The 26,296-nt window shown below is 40.9% G+C and overlaps 3 protein-coding genes across 3 annotated transcripts in view; 2 read left to right on the forward strand and 1 right to left on the reverse strand.

The window, feature by feature from the left end:
• Positions 1 to 26,296, reverse strand: part of LOC106092224 (uncharacterized) — a 288,892-nt gene that overhangs the window by 99,130 nt on the left and 163,466 nt on the right. The gene's annotated exons all lie outside the window — the stretch shown is intronic.
• On the forward strand, positions 837 to 10,353 carry LOC131997603 (uncharacterized). The gene is made up of 4 exons (XM_059368590.1): positions 837 to 1,009; positions 1,096 to 1,196; positions 1,261 to 1,414; positions 10,104 to 10,353. Exons 1-4 carry the CDS (start codon positions 868 to 870, stop codon positions 10,244 to 10,246), a joined length of 540 nt encoding a protein of 179 aa, XP_059224573.1. The 5' UTR covers positions 837 to 867; the 3' UTR covers positions 10,247 to 10,353.
• LOC106092223 (uncharacterized) lies at positions 21,505 to 22,275 on the forward strand. Its single transcript, XM_013259012.2, has 4 exons — positions 21,505 to 21,658; positions 21,729 to 21,829; positions 21,901 to 22,057; positions 22,118 to 22,275. Exons 1-4 carry the CDS (start codon positions 21,517 to 21,519, stop codon positions 22,273 to 22,275), a joined length of 558 nt encoding a protein of 185 aa, XP_013114466.1. The 5' UTR covers positions 21,505 to 21,516.

Raw genomic sequence — 26,296 nt, forward strand, 5'->3', positions numbered from 1 at the left:
TAACCTGCTTATGGACAAAAAAAGAATCTGTGCAAATTTTCGGCTCAATTTCTCTATTTTTTAAGATTGTTGCGTGATTTCAACAGACAGACGGACGTACAGACGGTCGGACAGACGGACGGACATGGCTAGATCGCCTTAGATTTTTACGGTGATCAAGAAGATATATACTTTATAGTGTCGGAAATGGATATTTCGATGTGTTGCAAACGGAATGACAAAATGAATATACCCCCATCCTTCGGTGATGGGTATAAAAAGACTAAAGTCATCTGGACCAGTGCAATTTTTTTCCTCACTTGCTGGCATTAATATGATAAGCCTCGAACTCAAACCAACAACAATGTGAGTCTCAAACTTAGGAATATTATTAGGCAAAAAAAAAAAAACATATGACTCAACTACTCGATAAGGCTGATTTTGTTCTCTCCACACAGCACATTAAAGTTCTCTTCAATACACCCTAGGCTAGTTATGACCCCGCAGACGTCAACACAAGGTTCATTCATAAATAAATACGAAAGTGAAAACAAAAACAAACAAAATCAAAAATCAAATAAATGCCGAATCTCCATGGCTCATCCATCCATCCTCCCACATGAGTGTGTGACTTTAATTGGAAGTTTCATGGCAAGGAGGATGGAAGTGGTATTTTTAGACGCAAATTCCAGTGATGCCAGTAGGTCTGGCATTGTTAACGATGCTGTAACTGAAGACAACTTCGAAGCGCTTCAGTATTAACAATTGCCGCTAGCTGTAGGTCAGAGTGTTGTGGTTAGATATTCAAAAATTTTAAAACAAAAAAAAAAAAAAAAAATAGAACAGAAAACCAAAACTGCCCAAGTGTCTTATGAATGAGGAATCAATATGTGCATCTTAGGCATGAGGACCATGAGTCTAATGTTGGGTTGGGTGCATTTAATTGCTGCCACAGCATCGTCAATTTTCCTTTTGGTTTTAATCTGCACCTATCACAGCGAATCCTATGATGATAGAATGGATAAGGAAGGTAGGCGGTGTATTTCTTAAGAAGTTAACAATGACACCTGTGTTTAGATAAAATTAAATATTTTTTTTATATTCCTTGAATAATAGACCTATTTCTGGGCTTGGGCCTTCCTAAGGTGATGCTATTGTTTCTCTTTTGTGTAACGGACAGCGTGTTTGCTTTGCTCTTAATAAAGGGAATTAAAGAGGTAAGTTTTATATGTTTTTTTTCTTCTATTTTATGCAAAAAGTTTGTAATTTTGTTATCTTCAGGAACGTCATAGATTAATGGCCCCCTTTGTTTATGCCCACTATGTGGCCTTAGGATTTCTTGTGATAATCATCATAATTTATTTTGTAGCCGATCTTATTGAAGCCACTTTCATGGAGTTGGTGGTTGACTTCATAGCGAATTGTGCAAGATTTGGTAAGTAATGGTGGTCAAATAATTTAAAAAAAACAATAACCTCTACAAAATGAGACAAAAATCGGGCAACAATTTTGATTAAAAACAAGTAAGAGCGTGCTAAGTTCGGCCGGGCCGAATCTTATATACCCTCCACCATAGATCTCATTTGTTGAATTCTAGGCGCGGTATCTCTTTTTAGGCAAACAGAGAATATTGAATAAGAACTGTTATGCTATTGGAGTTATATCAATTGAAAGTCCGATTTGGACCATAAATGAATGCTGAACATTGCAAAAGTCATTGTGTAATATTTCGGTTCATTCGAATAAGAATTGCGCCTTGTAGGGTCTCAAGAAGCAAAATCGGGAGATCGGTTTATATAGGAGCTATATCAAGCTATTGATCGATTCAGACCATATTAAACACGTATGTTAAAGGTCATGAGAGAAGCCGTTTTACAAAATTTCAGCCAAATCGGATGAGAATTGCGCCCTCTAGAGGCTCAAGAAGTCAAGATCCCAGATCGGTTTATATGGCAGCTATATCAGGTTATGGACCGATTTGAACCATGCTTGGTACAGTTGTCGGATATCATAACAAAACACTCCTTGTAAAATTTCATTCCAATCGAATAAGATTTGCGCCCTCTAGAGGCTCAAGAAGTCAAGACCCAAGATCGGTTTATATGACAGCATACTTGGCACAAGTGATACCAAAACACTATGTGCAAAATTTCATTCAAATCGTATAAGAATTGCGCCCTCTAGAGGCTCAGGAACTCAAAACCCAATATCGGTTTATATGGCAGCTATATCGGGTTATGGACCGATTGGAGCCATACTTGGCACAGTTGTTGGATATTATAACGAAACACAACGTGCAAAATGTCATTCCAATCGGATAAGAATTGCGCACTCTAGAGGATCAAGAAGTCAAGACCCAAGATGGGATTATATGACAGCTATATCAAAACATGGACCGATATGGTCAATTTACAATCCAACCCGACCTACACTAATAAGAAGTATTTGTGCAAAATTTCAAGCGGCTAGTTTTACTCCTTCGAAAGTTAGAGTGCGTTGGACAGACAGAGGGACGGACGGACAGACGCACAGACGGACAGACATGGTGTTAATTTTTTTTCTGGTTTACACACAAAGGTACAATGTTTAGTGCCCTTTTCCACAGTGGAGATGCAAGTTTAACGACAGTTTATGGATACGAGTATGTTTGTGTGGCCTTCTCTACTTTGGAATATAGCCATTATCAAAATATTATTGTCTCCGGAAGAAATAGGTGTAAAAGAGGTCGCGTATGCTGATGACCTGGCAATTGCGGTTAGGGGAAAGTTTCCCAGCACTCTAAGAGATATACCTCAGGACGCTCTAAGTGCAACAGCAAAGTGGGCTACCGAAAGCGATCTAGACGTTAAAGTGTGCAAGGCAGAAGTTGTTATTTTCAGAAAGTTGCCTAGAATGGAACCTGTCTGCTTGGGAGGAGAGAATGTTCCATTCACAGAAAGCGCAAAATATCTTGGTGCTTTGCTGGACAGGAAATTTAACTTCAAATTCAACATTTTGGAGGAAATCCAAGCAACTCTTGCCCTATACACCTGCAAGAGAGCCATTGGCACACGCTGGGGGCTTAGACCGCGTGTCATGCATTGGGTATATACTGCAGTTGTCAGACCTATAATGCTATATGGTGTTGTGGTCTGCTGGACGGCGCTACTGGTGGAGCACCTACTGCTCAATACTTAACAGGATCCAAAGGATGGCTTGTTTGTGCATAACAGACGCACTGAGGACGACACCCTCTGATGCACTGAATTTAATGCTACATCTTATGCCTCCGGACATTGTGGCTAAACAAATTGCAGCGACCACTGCCGTGAAGTCAAGTGAGTTTTCTCATTGGTCATGTGGCCGCTAAGGACACTGTGTTATCCTTGAAATCAAACCCGATGTTCCAGGCAGTGTGGATTACTCTCTATCTGAGCCGCTTTTTGATAAAAAGTACTGTACCATAATTCCTGATAGAACCGTTTGGAACTACGATATCCCTGGTAACAGAAGTTACATAGACTTCGATACGGATGGTTCCAAACTAAACGACCAGGTGGGCTTAAAGGTGTACTCTGAAGTTCTAGAACTGGTCATATCGAAAATATTACCCGAACACTGCAGTGTGTATCAAGCGGAGGTCTTTGCAATTAATGAAGCGGTGGTATGACTAAGATATATACGATTGGCATAAATATCTTCTCAGACAGCCATAAAATGCCACGAGAACTAATGTCTGAATACGAAAACCGCCCTCGACTGTCATAGATTTCTCAACGAGATGGCTGAACAGTTTAAAATTCACCTTTTCTGAGTGCCGGGCCACAGATATATCCCAGGGAATTGTAAAGCGAACGAGCTTGAGAGACTACAAACTACTCTACACATTCTAAGGATTCTGGAATCTGTGGGTATGCCTCTAGCGACATGTGAGCTAAGTTTTCAGGACCAGGCCCGAAAGACAACTAATGATAGTTGGTTACAAAAAGGGTGCTGTGAGCATTCCTAACCTAGACTTGAAGAGGTCCACAGCTTTGCTCTCATTGACTAGAACAGACATATCAGTCATTGTGTCCGTCATGACAGGTCCCTGTCTAATCGGCAAATATGCGGACAGGCTGAAGGTTGTCAGCAACGACTTTTGCAGAAGCTGTGAGGACATCGAAGAAAAAGAGACTATAGAACACCTTCTGTGTGTGTCCCGCACTAGCAGTCAGAAGGAGTTCCACTTTAGCTTCTCATTTTTGGGAACCGGATGTGAACATTCGCAAGTTATTGAGCATTTAAAAGCGATCGGTAGGAACTAGAAGGCACCTTCCGTGTTCTATTCCTGTGGTATCACAATACACGAAAACGTCTAAGTGAGTCTGATGGCAGACTGCCACTTAAACCTAACCTAGTCATGTTTGTGTGGTAAGAGTTAATAAAAAAGAAGTAAAGAAACCATTGCTCTTTTATGGCAATGTTTCCGGGTTTATCTCTGCACCGGGTGATCTCAAATGGCCATTGCGATCTAGTGATTTAACTCCATGCGACTTTTTCTTTTGGAGACACGTGAAAGATAAGGTATATGTCAATATCCCAGGGTCAATTTAAGACCTCAAAGATAGAATTCGTGAGGCTATCGAAGACATAGGACAGCCACTATGCGACATTGGCCAAATATATTTTCAACGTTTTGACTAATAGAAAGATTATGGTCCTGGCTAACAATGTTTACTCCACCTCTCGGCCTTTACCCAGTGGGATACCCGAGGGGTCCCCCTTATCAATCATTCTATTTGCTATTTAGCAAACGAAACAAAGTTATAGAGAAATATATTGACCTCGAGTTCGCTGCATTCGCTGACCTTTATACAATTTTCTAAAAATTTGTCAAAACGACAGTACTCTCTCGATATTGACCTATTGTTGGGAGGCATTGATAATTGGTGCGATTATTCAGGAACATTGCTCTCACTAGATAAATGTAACCTTCTATATATATGCAGGAAAAGGAACTGTAATTACACTCTACTCTATCAAATGCTCTACCAAAATCTAATGAGATTACAGACGTGTGGTTCTTTCTTGAAAGGTATAATGTTGTCTGATAATCTAACAATGCTAGAGAATCAGACACCGACCTCCCCTTCCGGAATCCCATTTGCCGACTACTTAACAATTTAGCATTCGTGGCAAACCACCATAGTCGTTTAGATATGATCTTATCGGGTATCTTAGCCATACAAGGATTAAGGGAAATGGGTCGGTAGGTATTAGTAGATGTCTTATTAGGTTTGAATATGGGAATAACTCAGCTAATATTGAATTGCTGGAGAATTCGGGTGGAGAGTATCTTATTAAAAAGGTTGAGAAGTCTTTGTAGAAGACTTTTGGGTAGATTTCTTAACATCGGGTAGCTAATTCGGTTCCGGCCCGGGGCCTTCGCCTTTATTATGAAATAAACATAAAATCTCAAGAAATTTTTCTGGCATTTTTCTGTCTGTCTGTCTGTCCATGTAAATTGGTCTAAAAAGTACAAGTCGCAATATACGTGAGATCGTCTTAAAATTAGCTACAAGCATTTTTTTCGACCTAGGGACAAAGCCTATGGGAATAGGAAAAAAAAATCTGAAAAAATTTGGATACAGCTCCCATATATATGTTCGTTCAATTTGGACTACTATTACAATAATGTGGTCATTTGTTAACCGATTCTATAGAAATTTGGCAAGAAAGACTATTTCTTGACTCTCGCCATTAGAAATCGATTCAGATCTAGACATAGCTCCCGATTTTCACAACTAGACCCACTGACAGCGCATTTATTGACAAATCTTCCCAAAATTTTATACAAAGCTTTCCTCAATGACTACCACAATATCTAAAAAGTTTGCTCGAAATCGGTTCAGATTTATATATAGCTTCCATATATATGTTCGTCCGATTTTGTGAAATATTGCAATAAAGTGCTCATTTGTTAACCGATTCTCTCGAAATTTGGCAGAAAGGATTTTCTTACGACTCATAAGACTGGTGATACAAACTAATTGCCTTCGGGGATCAACGCTCAATTGAAATGTATCGTTGTGCTCTAAAGAAAATTGGTGAGATCTGGCAGGTTCAGCACTGGAATTAGTCAAGAAAGAAGATATTCCTTGTTTCGATACCAAGGATTTCCTCAGATCCTGAATCCATACTTGGAAGACTAAGGGAATGTAACTTCAATCTCTCAACCACCGACTGGAAAATAGGTAGATTGGATGAGGCTGATGTTGACCGAAGACCTTCCGTATTCGTGTTGTCTGAAAGTTTTGTATTCTACGGATTCAACAAGTTGAAACTGAAGGTCTACAGAAGCAGTGTGTTTAGGGAATCAGAAGGCGATTCATCAGTTGTTGCTGAACACTGGTTATGCGCTTGAAGCTTTACTCTGGACTACAGGTGCCAAGGCGCCCACACCTATAGGAGGCGTGAACAACATACTACGGCCCGATGTCACCATCGCAGGTAGCACATATTCCAAGATACAGATATTTTTCTTTGAGCAGCGAAATGAAAACACGTCCGCTCTGCTTGCCTATCTTCTTGGGGGAAATGACGGGCAAAACATCGAATTGATGGGTCATCCGGGATATCTTTCTATTCTCGCACATGCATGCTGAACGATATTCGTCGTCAATATACAGGGGTTTTTTTTCAGGGATGCTACAAAACTAGACCGATAGGGTTAGCAAATGACACCATTTTTTTGCCGATCTTTTGACATTTCTCTCATTTCATGATGGAAAGATATACGAGCCAAGAACGAGTCGAAATTATTAAAATTTACTACCGAAAATCGAAGTCAGTGGCCTCAAAGTTAAGAGCGATACGTCCAACTCATTTCCGGCAGAATAGCTTCGTCAATAAGCAACATATGCGTTATTGGTCAGACAGCAATCCACACGTACTCCCTGAGTCATAATGCATCCCGAAAAAATTACGGTTTGGTGCGGTTTGTAGGCCGGCGACGTCATTGGGCCGTACTTCTTCCGTGTTTAACAAGACCGGCACGTTAGTGTAAAAGGAAATCGCTACCGTTCAATGATAACAGAATATTTTTGATCCCAATTGAATGATAGGGACTTGGAGGACATGTGGTTTCAACAGCACGGCACCACAAGCCATACAGAGAATGTCACAATCAATTCATTGGAAACCAAATGTGGAGAGCGTGTTATCTCACGAAATGGTTCGGTCGATTGGTCGCCTCGGTCATGCGATTTGACCCCATTAGATTATTTCCTGTGAGGCTACGTCATGTCTATTTTCTTTGCCAACAAGCCAGCGACGATTCATGAACTTCGTACGAATATCGAAAGTGAAATTGCGGCAGTATCGGCCGACTTATGCTTAAAAACTGCCGAAAATTGTGTTCAGAGTCTGGACTTTTGCAAGCGTGCCCGTGGTGGCCATGCAAAAGAAATTGAGTTACTATGTGATTTTTAAAAGCTATTGGAAATTTGTTCAGAAAAATCTATGATATCGTTATTTGAATTGATAGTACGGTCCATATAATTTAATGTTTGAAGAGTATTTCATGCAAATGTTGATCGTGACTGTTCCTCAGATGGTCCATACGCTTAGTCCAATTTTGATATACTCTTTCGGCCGGTATCTCACCAATAAATGCTTTAATGTTGTCTTCCAATGCATCAATTGAAGCGCGCTTGTCTGTATAGACTTGAGCTTTAACCCTTAGCTTAAAAGCCCCACAAAAAATAGTCTAAAGACGTTAAATCGTTCGATATAGCCGGCCAATTGACCGGTCCCGAACGTGAAACAAAATGTTCACCGAATTCACTTCTCAGCAATTCCATTTTTACGCGTGCTGTGTGGCAAGTGGCACCGTCTTGTTGAAACCACATGTCATGCAAGTAAAGCTCTTGCATTTTGGGCGAAAAAAAAATTGGATATCATCTCACGATAGCGCAATTACGTTATGATTCGTATCATATTTGAAGAAGAACGGTCCAATGATAACACCAGCCCATAAACCGCATGAAACAGTGAATTTTTCTGAATGCATTGGTAGCTCTTGTAATACTTCTGGCTGATCATTACTTCAAAATCAACCATTCTGCTTATTTACAAAAATGAGCTTCGTCGCTCCATGGAAGAAGAGCGCGATGAACTTTCTTAACAGAGCACGCATTTTGATAATAAAATTCAATAATTTGCAAGCGTTGTTCGTCTGTATGACGATTCATGGTTAAATTATGGACCAAACAGAAGATGTTTGACAGTGAAAGAAAACTCTAAACGTGCGTGAGCTGTTTATACCAGTATTGCCAAAAAGATAATAGCTAAAAATCCACCCTTTACATTATGGCATCGAACATACTCTCACAGAAATAAAGAACTTCATTGATATAGACAAACGTTTTTGTTTCTTTAAAAAAAAAAAAAATTAATGCAAATTTTGCCCATGAACATTCCACTAAGGAACAGGGGCAAACTTTTCACATCTCACTAAGTGCAGTCCGATTCAAGTTTAAGCTCAATGATAAGGGGCCTCCTTTTTATAGCCGAGTCCGAACGGCGCGCCGCAGTGCGACACCTCTTTGGAGAGAAGTTTTACATGGCATAGTACCTCACAAATGTTGCCAGCATTAGGAGGAGAAAACCACCGTTGAAAAATTTTCTGATAGCCTCCCCGGATTTGAACCCAGGCGTTTAGCTTCATAGGCGGACATGCTTACCTCTGCGCTACTAAATAAAAAACCCGATACATCGAATCAAGAAGATGGCCTTAAAAACTTTGCGAATATAAATTTCCTCGTGAACATTCCATTAAGGAACATGGGTTCTCATATATCAATGAGTAATGTCCTACTCAAGTTTAAGCTCAATGATACGTGACTTCATTTTTATAACCGAGTCTGAATGGTGTGCCGCAGTGCGACACTCTTTTGGAAGCAGTTTTTACATGGCGTAGTAGCTCACTAATGTCGCCAGTATTAGAAGGCGATAACCATAGCAGAAATTATTTTCTCATGTTCTATCCAAGATTCAAAACCAGGCATACAGAGTTATGGCCGGACATACAAACCTTTACCTCACGGTGGTCTACCCTTTAAAGTTTAGTTTTACAAATATGGGTTATTTAAAAGAATTCATTGCAAAGTGGGCCATGTTCAGAATTTAAGAGCAGAAATTACAACAAGTTAAAGTCCGATTCGGACCATAAATGAATGCTGAACATTGTAGAAGTCATTGTGTAATATTTCAGTTCGTTCATATAAGAATTGTGCCTTGTAGGGTCTCAAGAAGCAAAATCGGGAAATCGGTTTATATGGGAGCTGTATCAAGCTAATGATCGATTCAGACCATATTAAACACGTATGTTTTAGGTCATGAGAGAAGCCGTTGTACAAAATTTGTGCCAAATCTGATAAGAATTGCGCCCTCCAGTGGCTCAGGAAGTCAAAATCCCAGATCGGTTTATATGGCAGCTATATCGGGTTATGTACTGATTTAAGCCATACTTAGCACGGTTATTGGAATTCATTACAAAACACACATATATATGACAGCTTTACCAGATTATGAATCGATTTAAACCACACTTAGCGCAGTTGTTGGAAGTGAGAACAAAATACTTCGTGCAAAATTTCTTTAAAATCGGATAAGAATTCCGCCCTCTATTGGCTCAAGAAGTCAAGATCTAAGATCGGTTAATATGGCAGCTATATCAGGTTATGGACCGATTTGAACCATGCTTGGCACAGTTATTGGATATTATAACAAAACGCGCAGTGCAAAATTTCATTCCAATCGGATAAGAATTGCGCACTATAGAGGCTCAAGAAGTCAAGACCCAAGATGGGTTTATATGGCAGCTATATCAAAACATGGACCGATTTGGTCCATTTACAATCCCAACTGACCTACACTAATAAGAAGTATTTGTGCAAAATTTCAAGCGGCAAGCTTTACTCCTTTGAAAGTTAGCGTGCTTTCGACAGACAGACGGACGGACATGGCTACATCGAAATAAAATGTCACGACGATCAAGAATATATAAACTTTATGAATCTCTGTCGATCGTTGCTATCACATCTGAAAACTTTAAAATCATTTCCCTGTTTAACACTTTACGTTTTCCATTTCTTTTCCAGCACTGACGCTGCTTCTCATTTGGCCTGCCCATGTACTCTACCATCAAATGCGACTCTATCCGGATCAATTTGAACAGCAATGGCATAGTGATGTTCATCCTGCCGATAAACACCTACACGATATACCTGGTGAAATGGTTTAGCCGCAGTGTAAAAATAACAATCACAACCAAATTAGCTTGGAGGATAACTCAGGCAATGCTTCCAAATAGAGGACAATAATTATAATAATACAGAGTGCTAAACTAAGTTTACATATGTTCATTGTTATTATATTGCTTTATAGATAAATTTAATTTGTTATTAAAAATACACATTCAACATTAATCGATTTTGATTGCTGTCTTCGAGAGTGTTCAATGCTTTTGCTCTAACTGCAAAAGAAAATTTACCATCACAAAAACAAACATTGTTAATGGCTTTCTTCAAAGGCAGTGGATATTGAAAAGTGCAAGTTCCTTAAATGGCATAACTCTGCGTTTAAGACCGTCCCATGTAATAAAGGAGATTTTTTTCAGATAAAGAAATGCATACCCTCCATTACTTCGCCTTTCGATCCAAATAAGCAAAACACGAAATATTATGGCGATAAGTTAGCGAAAACCCGTGCCGAAACGACTTCCAAAGTTGAGAGTATTGCTTTCTAAGGAATCCTAGGTTCTAACATGAAATTGATAAACTAAATACACATTTATATGGCATTTATTATAAGGACTCAAACTGTACCCAACATCACTACTGTGGAGGTGATAGAATGTATTGTTCGACTCAAAAATTATTTTTGATTCCTTTAAGCTGATTCCGCCTGTCTGCATATCTGCCTGTTCCTGTTGTCTGTCTTTCATTTTTTATACCCACCACTGAAGGATGGGGGAATATTCATTTTGTCATTCCGTTTGCAACACATCGAAATATCTATTTCCGACACTATAAAGTATATATATTCTGATTGTCGTAAAAATCTAAACCATGTCCGTCCGTCTGTCCGTTCGTGCGTCCGTCTGTTTGTTGAAATAAATAGAGATATTGAGCTGAAATAGAGATATTGAGCTGAAATAGAGATATTGAGCTGAAACTTTGCACAGATTCTTTTTTTGTCCGAAGGCAGGCTAAGTTCGAAGATGGGCTATATCGGACTCTATCTTGATATTGCCCCATATTTACCGATCTGCTGATTTAAGGTATTAGGCCCATTAAAGCCGATTTAAGGTCTTAGGCCCATTAAAGCCACATTTACTATCCGAATTTGTGTTAGACCACTCGACATCCTTCGTCTACTTAGCCCTGATCGGTCCAGATTTGGATTTGGACTGTCGAAGGGCCTAACGCAACCCATTGTACCTAATTTCAGCAAAATCTGTCAATAATCTCACCTTTTATGGGCATTAAAACTTAAATCGGAAGATTGGTATATATGTCAGCTATATCCAAATCTGGAGCGACCTGCGTTATATTGAACAGGGATGTCGAGGAACATAGCAATCGGACAGTAAATGCGCCTATTATGATACCGAGAACTTAAATCGAGAGATCGGACTATATGGCAGATGCACTCAAATCTGAACCGATCGAGGCCACATCAAACAAAAATATCGATGGGCCTAACAAACCTTTCCGTCAAAAAATTTCACCGAATTCGGACAATAAATGAGCCTTTTATGGGCCCAAGACCTAAAATCGGGAGATCGGTCTATATGGCAGCTATATAAAAATCTGGACCGATCTGAACCAATTTTAAGAAGGATGTCAAAGGGCCTGGACAATAACATGTCCACAACCATCCAGTCGCAAGCACGGATGGTTGTGGGTGCGCCAGAGGTTTTGGGACGCCCCGTCGGAACCATCCTGTTCCTTCAACAACTCTCAGGAGACCTACCAGAGGTACGTTCGCAAGTTTACCTAGATCACAGAAGAAACGACTCCCCAGAAAGGAGAGTTTACGTCCCTACAGATCGGGACATGAACACAGCAGGTGTTCAATAGTATCCTTTTCATCGTCAACGAAGCAAGTTCTACAGAATTCATTGTGCGGTATTCCCATGCGCGCCGCTATTAGGCCTACGGCACAGTGACCGGATACGACTCCTATTAAGGTACTCATCGAAATCATACTTACGAAATCTTCCTCCGGTTGATGATAGGCCATAGCACCGGATATGAACACAGCAGGTGCTCAATAGTCTTCTCTTCATCCTCACCTAGACAACTTCTACAGAATTCTTTGTGCAGTATTCCCATGCGCGTCGCTATGGGGCCTATGGCTCAGTTCCCGATTATGACCCTTGTTAAGGTACTCATCGACCTATTATCGAACGCCAGCAACTCGCTCGTCCTCCTCTGGTCGATGACAGGCCATAGCGCCTTTGCAGCCCGGCAACCATCCACCGAGTCCCATCTCGCCACCGACGCCGCCCTGGCCATTCCCTCTACTGTGTTCAGTAGCTCGACAAATAGCACGTAGGCAAGACCGATGACTGGTCCGCCCGGCACAGACGAACACCTCCGCCGTCTCATTCCTTGGAACCCCCTCATGCCCAGAAACCCATGTCAACGTCACATCGTACGCTCGGAGCCTATACAGGGACTCCAAACAATCCGCCACGCATTTCGAACTCACTATCCCGACGCTAAGGCCTTGAACGCCGCCATACTGTCCACATAAATTATGAGTTTCGAAGGCGGTGAATCCCTAGCCAGAATCTTTCTTGCGGCCACTGCAATGGCACAGACCTCAGCCCATAACGCCTTTGCAGTCTGACAGCCATCTACCGAGTCTCATCTCGCCACCAACGCCGCCCTGGCCATCCCCGCTACTGTGTTCAGTAGCTCGACAAATGGCACATAGTCAAGAGCGGTGACTGGTCCGCCCTGCGCAGACGGACCCTACCTGGCGCACTCGTCCGCCCTATCATTTTCTGGAATCCCCTCATACACAGGAACCTATATGAGTGTCACATCCGTCACAATTCACCACGCATTTCGAACTCACCATCCCGACGCTAAGTTTTGAGGGCGATAAATCCCTTATAAGAATTTCTCTTGCAGCCACTGCAATGCCTGCACAGACTTCTGCCTGACTTCGGCAGGCTCAGAGACATACCGGTATAAAGTGCATCAGAATAAACCCCCAATCCAATCCCTGACTCCAACTTGGAGCCATCGGTGTAGATCGAGGTCTCATCCTCCTCAAGTACAGCATTTGCCCTCCATTTATCCCTCCCAGGAAAACGGATCGCGAATGCCCTCACTCTAGTCGGCACTGGTGTCAGGTAGTCGGAGATCTTCCTCAGTCTACCCTACGCATCCATAACACCCAGAATCGAACTGTGGCCGCAACCACCCTCCCTCAGCATGTCGAGCTCCCTTAGCCTAAGCGCGACCTTGGCGGCGCAGTTCCTAATATAGGACCCAATGAGCTGCATATCCAGCATCGTCTCCAGGCGTGCCTCCGGTGCCTCTGTGACCCCGAAGCAGGCCAGTTTCTGAACCTTCTCGCACGAGTCCTCTTCTCCACGGCATTCTACCAAACCATTGCTCCATAGCATTGCTCTATCCAATAAATCATCTTGGGGGTTACCCCCCACTTTCTACCGAACATCCTTCAGCAGGAGTAAAAAGCGCACAGTGCCCGTGCTTCTTTCGTCGATGTTTCTCTTCCACGACAGTTTCGAATCAAGGAATTTGCCTAGGCCCTTCGCCTCCTTGGACAGCGGCAGGGTGACCACCTCCAAGGAAGGAAGTCTGAACTCGGTTATTTTATATCCACGCATGAAGAGCACCAGCTCGGTCTTTCCTGGGTTGGTCCTCAACCCATTTCTGGTGGCCCATCGCGACAACTTCCTCAGTGACCCTTCCATGATCTCGCTGATCGTCGACAGAAACCTGTCTCGGACCAGCAGCACGACTTTGTCCGCATAAGCGATAATACTCGTGCTGTTCCCACCGAGATCCATCAGGATTTCATTAAACACGAGAGATCTCATAGAAACGGCGAGAACACTACTCCTCGGGGCGTTCATCTGGTCACCCGTCTTCTGACAACACTATCTGCCAGGTTCGCATTAATAATCTTGCCATATAGCATATCATTGATCCTCTGGGAGATTATGGGGTGAATCCCCATGCGATCCAGTGCGGCGACTATCGATCCCATCTCCACAATATTGAAGGCCCCCTGAATATCCAAGAAGGCCGCCAAAGTGTATGCCAGGCTCGCTCGGAAAATCAAGGGACTCCTGCAGAAGTGCCGGTATAATTTAGTCAGGTCCGGCCGACGAGTTTCAGTTAAATGGACAGCCGCAAGTTAAACCCCTTTGACGGGAGTTTGAATACCGGTATTTTATATCTTTCTTGCGCTCCTAAAGTCACCAGCATTCGGACCACACTATCTCCCAGGATCGCATTAATAACCCTACCATAAAGCATATTATTGGTTCACTGGGAGATTATGGGGTGAATCCCCGTGCGGTCTAGTGTGGCGACTATCGCCTATCTCCACATTATTGAAGGCCTCCTACATATCCTAAAAGGGCTCCAAAGTGTACTCCTTCTTTATCCACCTATAGAAACGTTATGTAGAGAGCGTAAGAAGTCCTGTGCATGGTTAAGGGTTTATATTATTATTTGTCCTGCCGAACTTTTTATATATATATTTTTGTTACTAGTCCCACAGAGATTAGAACTCGAGCATTTCGCGTGCTACACAAACATTGTAAGTCGTTTTTTCCTTGTTTCCTTTATTATTCCAGTAAGTTAGATGTTTCATTCTTCAATGCAGCGGTAACGAGTTAATTTTTTGAATTTCCCAAAAATTAACTAATGAAACTATCACCCCAAGGAATTGTAAAACTTTATGGGTCTTCAGGGAATCAATCATGTTAAATGTCCAGTGAAGTAATTGTTATGGCTGTCAGAGTAGCAATAAAAATACGAACGTACATCCGAAATCATCCCCCAAATTTTATAACAAACGCAAATTTGGCTTATTCTCTGTGCTAGGTGACGTCACAGCAGCATTCCTGTTTTCAATGTAAAAAGGACAATAAGGTTACAACTTGTGGAGTTTTCATGGAGGTGGTATATACGACGAAGCTAACGATAAAAACAAACCAGCCAAAACTGAATGTGATGCAGCATTCCCCCCTAAAATATTCCAGCTAGTGGCGCCAACGAATTTTTCGATGTCATTGCCTAGACGTCTTTTCCCAAAGTTAACTGTGTGGTTAGGGAATGGATTGGAAGGCCTTTGTTTATGCCCCCATATGGGGGTTGGTCGCTGTAATGCTTTTGTTACAAATTTGGGTCAACCATTTTCAAATTTTCCTTTTTGGATGAATCTCCTTGTGGGACCCACTCACATTGGTTACAAGTAGGAGGCCACAGGACTTTCAAAGTCATTTGGCGCCGCCGATACATATGCGTCGCTGTCTGAATTTTTGACGATGTGGAATGTCAGTAACATTTGTTGCTGATGTAATTTTTCGCAACTGAAAACGAAAAAATAACGATAATTCAGTTTACAAATGTACGTGACTGTGGCTGCTGGTTTTTCGTGAAAGTTTCAAAAATTTGTAAGACAAAAATAATTTCAGCTTCCCAAGTTAAGTAAGAAAAAAAAGTTTTAGTGTTAAAAAAACAAATCAAATAAAATACTCGTATACACCTTTGATATTGTAACTTGTTGAGTATGAGAGAGTGGTTAACGAAAGTGTTAGAAATTTATTCCCAGTGAAAGAGAAAACATATATTAAAATCGGTCGCATCATGTAATTTTAAGCTCTGAGGAATGAAGCATCTTAAACCCTTATGTAGTTAAGAGTACATAAAAAATGTGCATTAAACAATGAAACACTGCAAAAATTCGTACGGCACTAGTTCGGAACTAGTATGGGACTAGTGCGGAATTAGTACGGTAGTTAAACAAAATTTCTTTATAAAAAATGTTGCGAATAGCCTCAAATTAAACACTTTTAAGTGAATTTGAAGAAAAGGAAATATAGCAATGCCTCTATATGGACGCTATGACTAATTCTAATCCCTACCAATTTTCAAGCAAATCTGTTAAAAATTGTAATATTGGGTTGCCCAAAAAGTAATTGCGGATTCTTCATATAGTCGGCGTTGACAAATTTTTTCACAGCTTGTGACTCTGTAATTGCATTCTTTCTTCCGTCAGTTATCAGCTGTTACTTTTAGCTTGCTTTAGAAAAAAAGTGTAAAAAAAGTATATTTGATTAAAGTTCATTCTAAGTTTTATTAAAAATGCATTTACTTTCTTTTAAAAAATCCGCATTTACTTTTTGGGCAACATAGTTATCACTCTATAAGTGCAAATAGGGCGACGGATGTATATCCATATATTAGAGTGTCCCAAAAACCAAAAATTTAGCTTCTTTTTGAACCGCATCCCTCAATTTTTTCCCCTTTTGATCTTAATAGGCAAAATACAAAATATTATGGCTATCGGGTAAAAATAACCAGCGCCGACCAGTTGACTATTTTGGGTCCTAGCACGAAATTGATATACAAAAGAAACATTTACGTGGAAATTATTATAAAAACAGAAACCTTACACTGCACCACCAATGTGGCTGTGATTTTATGTATGTTTCGACTCAGAAAAAGGATGACATTTGTCTTTAATCTTTGAATGTCAAAGTGGGTGGGAAAAACATAAGCCGAAAGTCGATTCCACATACGAACGGTTCGGGCGAAATAAGAATTCCTTCTATAATGCATAGTGCGGTCCGCTTGCTAAACATTTACAAACGGGTGTGAGTTCCTGGAATGTCTAGTATCCCTGACATACATCCTTACATCAGGAATAAAAAGACGAATATCAGACGAACACACACCATGAAAGTACCGATAGAACAGCGCTAAACAACCCACATTGCGATGATGATGAAGATAGACAATAGAGTTGGATACCCCACTGTCCCCAATCAACGCCATCGCTCTCCTCTGTACACGGTCTAGTAACTCCAGGGATGATTTTGAAGCTCCAGCCCATACATGTGAGTTGTACTCCATTTTCGGCCTTATGAAAGCGATGTAGATGTTAAGAAGATCAGACGGAGTGAAGTAATTCTTACACCGTTTAAGAAAGCCCAAAAATACTTGAATGCTTCTCTCGACTCTTCAAATACATGTTTAGCCCAACGGGCATCCCTTTGTATTTTCATGCCCAAAACATCAAAAGCTTCTGATTGCTCAACATCTACACCGTCGATAGACAAAGATGAACGTAATGGGTCCGCGAATCGTTTGTGTTACAACAACAAACAGCACTGAATCTTTCGTGCATTAAAATCTACTCGATTCATTCGACCCCACTCAGAAATGAACGGCAAATCCTGGCAGAGTGTATCGTCCATAGCCCGCCTATTGTCCTCAATCTCTCGAAGACTCGGCCTATGGTCGAATGAGTACGAATACCAGAGATTACTGTCATCCGCAAATGAGTAGATCGGATTCGAGGTCTGACCCAACAGACCGTTGATGAAATTTAGAAAAAGAGAAGGAAAAAGAACAGAGCCCTGGGGTACACCTGCGGTCAATTTGTGCTCATTGGATGAGAACCCATCTATAACGACTCGAATAGTGAGATCTCTGAGAAAGCTCGAAATAAATAGAACGAAGCCATTACCAACACCAAATGCGACAAGCTTTGATAGTAGTGCACAGTGACCCAGACCCTCATATCAAATGCCTTGGAGATATCCAGAGCCACAACCTTACTCTCACCAAACTGGTGGATTGAGCGACTACAACATTCCGACGGAAGTGCCATGAGGTCACCCGTAGAGCGATTTTTGCGGAACCCATACTGTTGGTCGCAAAGAAAGCCATTAGACTCTAAACCCCTCACAAGATGGTGATTAACCATACTCTCCATGATCTTTGAAAGAGCGGAGCATATCGCTATTGGCCGATAATTCGCAGGGTTATTTCCCTCACCCTTCTTGGGTATTGGCTGAACGTTCGCAACCTTCCAACGCGCCGGCAAGACTCCCGCACGGTAGGCAAGCTTGAGAAGGTTGCGTAATGGACGAGCGTGCGTCGAAGAATACTTGCGTAGAAAAGTGTTGATATACCATCCGCGCCCGGGGATTTATTTACGTATGGATTTTCAAGAACCCTTTTAACTCCACGAGTTCGAAAAAATATTTGGGGCATGATGCCATTTACATTCTCAAATGAGGGGAGTGATTTATTGCAATTCTGCCAGGAAGAATTGCGTAATGGACGAGCAAGCGTCGAATAACACTTGCGTAAGACAAGTGTTGATATAAAGGGTGATTTTTTTGAGGTTAGGATTTTCATGCATTAGTATTTGACAGATCACGGGGGATTTCAGACATGGTGTCAAAGAGAAAGATGCTCAGTATGCTTTGACATTTCATCATGAATAGACTTACTAACGAGCAACGCTTGCAAATCATTGAATTTTATTACCAAAATCAGTGTTCGGTTCGAAATGTGTTCAAATTTTGACAAATTTTGTTCAGCGATGAGGCTCATTTCTGGTTGAATGGCTACGTAAATAAGCAAAATTTGCCGCATTTGGAGTGAAGAGCAACCAGAAGCCGTTCAAGAACTGCCCATGCATCCCGAAAAATGCACTGTTTGGTGTGGTTTGTACGCTGGTGGAATCATTGGACCGTATTTTTTCAAAGATGCTGTTGGACGCAACGTTACGGTGAATGAACACATTTCGAACCGAACACTGATTTTGGTAATAAAAATCAATGATTTGCAAGCGTTGCTCGTTAGTAAGTCTATTCATGATGAAATGTCAAAGCATACTGAGCATCTTTCTCTTTGACACCATGTCTGAAATCCCACGTGATGTGTGATACTAATGCATGAAAATCCTAACCTCAAAAAAATCACCCTTTACCATCCGCACCGGGGGATTTATCTACGTCTAGATTTTCAAGAACCCTTTTAACTCCACGAGTTGGAAAAAATATTTGGCGCATGATGCCAGATACATTTTCGATTGAGGGGAGTGGTTGATTGCAGTTCTGCCGGGAAGAGTTCCCTGCAAATATATCAGCCAACAGGTAAGCCTTATCAACCGGGTCTGTGATCGTGATCGAACAAGAGTTGGAATAGATGAAGAACTACCCTTTACTCTTTTTACGAACGACCAAAAGCTCATACTTCCTCGTGTAGAAGCAAGAACCTTGGTACGCAGACGCTGTTCGTAAAGACGCACATTGGCACACGAAGATCTTGCCTGTTTGCGCAGCAGTTCAATATTGACCGCTTTTGGACAGCGGAGGAAGCAGTACGAAGAGCAGAATACGAAAAAGATGCTGAAACAATGCAGTGGTCGGAGTTACCAAGAGATGCAAGAGTATTAACTTCATACTTTTCAGGGTGTGAAGTTAAAAAAAGGTCAAGAGTATTATTTTGGTGACCTCCTTGAACACATGCGATATATGTCGGTTCGTTCACTAGTTGCGCTAAACCATTGTGTGCAGCGAAAAGCTCATCGTATTTAGATGTGTTGCAAACGGAATGACAAAATTAATATAGCCCCATCCTTCTGTGGTGGGTACAAATAATAAAATCATTTTTATTAGAAACTAGCCGAACCGAGCCCGCTCCGCTGCGCATTCTAATATCTTTTTAGGTTGGGGACACTTCGCCCTGGATGCGGATATCGACCCTAAACGCGTTCGAATTCGTTGAGAACATCAGACAAATCGGTATTTACCCCTCTTAATGTTGGCGACATTTACGAAGTACAATGCCATACATGGTCATTTAAAAATTTTTCCCAAAGAGGTTTGGCACTGCGGGACTTCGTTCGTACTCGGCTATAAAAAAAAGGTCCCTTATCATCGAATTTAAACTTGAATCGGAAAGCACTTATTGATGTTTGAGAATTTCCCCCTTCTCGGTTCCTGGTGGTAATGTTCTTCCTCAGGTTAACGCTCTCATTAGGGGAGGGATGGCTCCTCAGACATTTCGACTCAAATATGGATATAAAATTCATGCTGCATTTCCAAATCCCTTTAACTTGAGTCCCAACATACCAACATCGATATAAAGTATCTGTGCAAAATTTCAAATAATCTGGAGGGACGCCCCATCCCAAAACACACCCGAACGGACATGTGTACCGATTGGGACAATATGGGCATCAAATGAAAGGTATTTGAGAGTAGAGTACAAACTTGACGTTAAAATTTTAGCCTTAGTGTGGGGCAATTGGCTCAGATCAGTCCAGTTTTGAATATAGCTGACATACAGACCGATCCGCCGATTTAGGGTCTTAGGCCCATAAAAGCCAAATTTATTATCCGGTTTTGCTGAAATTTGAGACAGTGAGTTTTGTTAGGCCCTTCGACATCCTTCTTCAATTTGGCCCAGATCCGTCCAAAATTGGATGTAGCTGCCATATAGCCCGATCTCTCGATTTAAGGTTTTGGGCCCATAGAAGGCGCATTTATTGTCCGATTTTGCCAAAATTTGGGACATTGAGCTATGTTAGGCCCTTCGACATCCATCTTTAATTTGGCCTAGATCGGTCCATATTTGGATATAGCTGCCATATAGACCGATCTCTCGATTTCAGGCTTTAGGCCGCTAAAAGGCGCATTTATTGTCCGATGTCGCCGCAATTTGAGACAGTGAACTATGTTAAGCCCCCTGACATACTTCTGCCATATGGCCCAGATCGGCCCAAATTTGGATATAGCTGCCATATACCGATCTCCCGATTTAAGGCTTTGGGCCCATAAAAGGCGCATTTATTGTCCGATGTCGCCGAAATTTGGTACAGTGAGTTACATTAAACCACTCGACATATTTCTGCAATATGGCACAGATCGGTCCAGATTTGGATATAGCTGCCATATAGACTGATCTCTCGATTTAAGCTTTTACGGCCATAAAAGGCGCATTTATTGTCTGATTTCGCCGAAATTTGGGACAGTTAGTAGTGTTAGGCTCTGCGACATTTTTTTGTAACTTGGCCCGATTTCACTAAAATTTGACACAATGACTAATGTTAGGCTTTTCGACCTCCGTGCCGTATATGGTTAAGAACGGTTTATTTTTTATACACAAATGAACAATGACTTGTACTTATGAGTATTTGGTCCAAATCGGAACATATTTTGATATAGCTGCTATGGGGCATAAGGTATGCATTTCTCACCGGATTTGGACGAAAGGTGGTGTACATATATAATCGAGGTGATGGGTAACCAAGTTCGGCCAAGCCGAACTTAACACCTTTTCACTTGTTATTATTTAAAATTTTCCAATTTTAGTTTTTTGAGTAAGGGCATAAATTGTCGTGGAAATGCCCATATAAAACAAACCTTCACTTGTTTGCAAAAACCCTCTAATTCATTTATTTCCATTCTATTTTCAGTATATAAACACACACAAAATGACTGAGGAAAAACTTAGATGTACTATCTCCAGCTATATAAGCCTATTTGTAGGATGGTTTCACTTGATTTTCTCCACCATACTGTTCTTTGGACTCTTTTACTATTTGTGCGTCAGATTTGAGAGGCCGAATGATAACCGTAAGTCAGAAAAATTACTTAACTCTCTTAGCAATTCATCTATACTTTTTGTCTCCTTTTAAAAATATAGCCCAAATAGCAGCCCTGGGACTTCCCGTATTATTGATACTGTTTACTTTTAGTTTTGCCAGTTTTGTTTTCGATATACTGCTGATAACTGGCATACTTGTGGTATGGATTACCAAGAAATTACCTTAAATGCTGAACAATGATTAAATTTTGTTTTTAAATGTATATCTTAGCGACAAGTAAAACTTGTATCTGCCTTTGTGTTTGGCAATTACATGATACTGGGATTTGTGGCTAGCTCTGCGGTCTTCTACTTCGCCGAGGACTATGTGCACGATGTCACCACGATAGGTTCAGTGGTTAATCCCCTGCTGCATGGACTAACACTGGGTAAGTTTGGGAATTGCTTCTAAATTTTAACATTCTTATTGGTGATAAATTATTTTATAGGCACCGCCATCTATTTGTTTTATCCCGTCTATCTGTTGGTGCAACAGACTCGTGAACCTCCCTCGAATGAGCATAGCCAATTGGATGATAGTGAAATTCTTAAGGATAACAAGTCCAATAAGTCTAACAGTGATGGTAGTCAAGCAAAAATTGTTTAAATTCATATCGAATTCTCCCAAAGAAACCAAAAACACCAAAATTTTCAGGATCCCCCTAAAATACCCACAGAAGAGCAAAAGAAAATTTAAACGCTTTTTCCAAACTATTTTTATAATCTTTAAAGCCAAAAGTGTTATTATTATAACGATTTATATTTGAAATGTAATAAAGAAAAATATTTTAAAATAAGAGTAGTGTAAAGAGTTTCATTAAATGAACGATGTACTAATGTTTGCGAAAAAATAGTAAAACCAGGTTCATAATTTTTTTTTTATTCCGGTAAATTTATTTTGTCCCCGTTAACGTAATATCCACCGGTCGGAATTTCCAGAATTGCCTTCAAAGAGCGTAGAGAGTCACGTTTAATGTCTTCAGTTGACTCTAGACAGTTTGGTGAGCAGCCAAAAGTCAGCTTGGACAGCTTGGTTATAGTAGTTGACAAGGCAAAAGAGCAGGGCTGCATACCTAAGAGCAATAAGAGTGGGATAGGTAATGGACTGTCATCTCCATACTCCGACATCCTTGCAGAAATGCCAAGGCCTCCTCCATTTGGAGACAATGCAGACTGGTATCGTTTAATTAAAATGTATAGTTGCGCACTGAAAAAGATTGGTGAGATCCGGCCAGGCGCAGCACTGGATTCAGTCAAGTAGGAAGCTATTCCTTCTCGAAAAATGGCACACCAATGATGGATGCAAAGGATTCCCTCAGATCCTGAATCCATACTTGAAAGACTATGGGACTGTATTCTCAATCTTCCAACAACCGACAGAGCACAGAGCAATTTTATTTAGAAAAATTTTGACTTAATTTTACTGTAGGATCTATGTTGGATCTTGAGTTTTTCTCCTTTCTCATAGGTCCAAAAGTAAAAAAAGACAACATTTTTTAATTAAAAATGTCTTTTAGATTCTTCATAGGTGGAAATTAAACGACCTTCGGCCGGGCTCAAACTTTAATCAACATTATCTTTGTTTATCTTTTGGAAAATACAATAAAAAATCTGCCATATGGCCCATATTACATTGGGTTAAATCTAAATTTTCTATTAAGGTTTTATGGCATTATTATGACATTCATGATTTTTTGTTTGGTGTCCCAAGGAAGATTGGCTCCACTGCTTTCCCAACAGCCCCTAGATACGTAAGAAAACTCATCGTGGCAAGATCGAACGTATGATAAACTTCCAGCGGATTCAGAAGACGATGCTTACGCGACGGAGCTGGAAATTCTGAGTCCTGGCTATAGTCCGGTTTCTGCAGATAAATTTCCACAGTTGTAATGCCGCTTTAGCGGCACTTAAAGCCCTTCTGATGGCAGTAAGTTTTGACGTTTATCTTATCCTGGGCTTTGAATTTCAGTATTAAACTTCTCATAGGATAGAAAATGTAACTTCAAATCTAACATTTTGGAAAGGGCAAGAAAGTCAATTGGCAAAATTTGGGGCTTAAACCGCGTGTCACGCACTGGATGAATGCTGCTATATGGTGTTGTGGTCTGGTGGACGGTACTTCAAAATTCCACCTAGTGTTTAATGCTCAGCCAAATCCAAAGGATGTCTTTCTGAGCATCACATCCGCACTGAGGACGACACCGTCTGATGCAATGTCTCTGGACATTGTTGCTTAACAAATTTTTGCGACCACCGCTGTTAGGTTAAACCTTCTCAGCATCCTTCTCTTTGGTCATGTGAAAGCCATTGTAGCGCAGAGGTTAGCATGTCCACCCACGACGCTAAACGCATGGGTTCAAACGCCTGCGAGAACATCAGAAAAGTTTTTAGCAGTGGTTTTCCCGACATTTGTGAGGTAATTTGCCAAGTAAAGACTTCTCCTTAAAGAGATGTCGCTCTGCTGCACGCCGTCGGCTATAAAAAATAGGCCCTTATCATTTAGCTTAAACTTGAAACGGACAACACTCATTGATATGTAAGAAGTTTGCAGCTGGTCCTATGATCAGCCATATTTAGTCCTAGCAGTCATATAGTCAGATTTGCTGATTTAGGGTCTGAAACACATAAAAGCGGCAATTATTATCCGATTTTGCTGACATTTGAAATAGTGAAGTAATTCAACCCTACCGATATGCGACTCGAATATGGTTTAGATCGGTTTATATACAGATACTGCTGTCATATAGAGCGATCTGCCGATTAAGGGTCTTGAGCCCGTAATAACAGCATTTATTACCAGATTTCTCTGTAAATTGAAACAGTAAGTTGTTTTAAGACTTCGGCCATCAATATAGTCCTGATCGGACAATATTTAAATACAGCTGCCATATAGACCGATCTACCGATTAGGGGTCTTAAGCCGATAAAAGCCTCAATTATTATGCGATTTCGATAAAATATGAAATAGTGAGTTGTTTTAAGTCTCCCGACATACGACTCGAATATGGTTCAGATCGGTCTTTATTCAGATATAGCTGCCATATACACCGATCAGGCGATTTAGGGTCTTGAGCCCATAAGAGCCATAATTATTATATGATTTCGATAGCATATGGAATAGAGAGTTGTTTTAGATTGAATCATATTTAGATATAGCTGTCATATAGACCGATCTGCTGATTTAGGGTATTAAGCCCATAAAAGCCGCAATTATTATCCGATTTCGTTGAAATTTGAAACAGTGAGTTAAAAAAAGCCTCCCGATAACCGACTCAAGTTTGGTTCAAATCGGTCTTTATTCAGATATAGCTTCTATATAGACCGATCTGCTGACTTGGGGTCTTCAGCCCTTAAAAGCTGCATTTATAACCCGATTTCGCTGACACTTAAAACAGTGAGTTGTTTTAAGTCTCCCGTCATCAGGCCAGGAAAAGGTCCAGAACAGGCTATATTTAGATATAGCTGATCCTAATCCCATAAAAAACGGGTTTGTTGTTCGATTTCGCTAAAAATGTGACTTGTATAAGAATTAACCGGACCTGAATGAAACATGGTCCATACCATCACGTATTTGCATGTTACTATGGATGTGATAGTGAAATTGTTATAAAAGAGGATGGTTAATTTATCCATGGAAGTGGGTTTTTACTTGTTTTTTTTTCACTAATTATTCAAAATTTCAAAGAGATATCTCTATCCGTTCTCACACCTCATATTTCTTCTTCTTTAATTGGCTATGACAGAATATTTCTTCCACTAGCCGAACATAGAATTGCGTTCCAAGCGCCTCGATCTTCTGCGCTCATTCTAAAATCTCTGACACCAATTTTCGAGGTGTCTCCCACCACTTTATCTTTCCATCGGGCTTTTGGTCTTCCCGGTTTGCGTGTACCACCGTGTTTGCCTTCAAAAGGCTTCTTTGATGGAGCTTCTTCATCCATTCTGACAACATGACCTAGCAAACGCAGCCGTTGTATTTTGATGCGTGTAACTATGCTATCGTCGTCATACAGCTCATACAGCTCGTGGTTCATACGTCGCCTATATTCTCCGTTTACGCAAATTGGTTCATATATTTTACGAAGAATCTTTCTCTCAAATACTCCAAGCACTGCCTCATCTGCTTTCACAAGTACCCATGCTTCAGAAGCATATAACAGCACGGGTAGTATCAGTGTCTTGTATAGTGTAGTCTTCGTCTGTCGAGTGGTGGCCTTGTTTCTAAACTGCTTACTTAGTCCAAAGTAGCATCTGTTTGCCAGTATTATTCTTCGCTTTACCTCAAAACTGGTGTCATTCGTTTCGGTTACGGCGGTGCCGAGGTAGATAAAGCTACTGACTATCTCAAAGTTGTGGTTCCCAACTTTCTCCATATTCTTTATCTGCTCGGTTGTACAAGGCTTTTTGGGAGTTGAAACCATCCATTTTGTCTTATCTCCAACTATTTCGGACCCATTTTCACTGACTCTCTTTCGATTCTTTCAAAGGCTGCAGTTACTACTTCCGGTGACCAACCTATAATATCGATATCGTCGGCATAGGCGAGTAGCATGTGCTCTCTTGTGATTAGTGTGCCATATCTATTCACTTCTGCATCTCGTATAATCTTCTCCAGCAGGATATTAAAG

The sequence above is a fragment of the Stomoxys calcitrans genome, chromosome 5 (genome assembly GCF_963082655.1).
Source record: "Stomoxys calcitrans chromosome 5, idStoCalc2.1, whole genome shotgun sequence".
NCBI classification, from domain to species: Eukaryota; Metazoa; Arthropoda; class Insecta; order Diptera; family Muscidae; genus Stomoxys; species Stomoxys calcitrans.

Excerpts from the sequence above, each read along its gene's own strand:
- LOC131997603 (XM_059368590.1), top strand. The coding sequence starts at position 868 with ATGTGCATCTTAGGCATGAGGACCATGAGTCTAATGTTGGGTTGGGTG. Across the intron at positions 1,010-1,095 it reads TGATAGAATGGATAAGGAAG|ACCTATTTCTGGGCTTGGGC; the intron begins GTAGGCGGTGTA and ends CTTGAATAATAG. Across the intron at positions 1,415-10,103 it reads AGCGAATTGTGCAAGATTTG|CACTGACGCTGCTTCTCATT; the intron begins GTAAGTAATGGT and ends TTTCTTTTCCAG.
- LOC106092223 (XM_013259012.2), top strand. The coding sequence starts at position 21,517 with ATGACTGAGGAAAAACTTAGATGTACTATCTCCAGCTATATAAGCCTA. Across the intron at positions 21,659-21,728 it reads TGAGAGGCCGAATGATAACC|CCCAAATAGCAGCCCTGGGA; the intron begins GTAAGTCAGAAA and ends TTAAAAATATAG. Across the intron at positions 22,058-22,117 it reads GCTGCATGGACTAACACTGG|GCACCGCCATCTATTTGTTT; the intron begins GTAAGTTTGGGA and ends ATTATTTTATAG.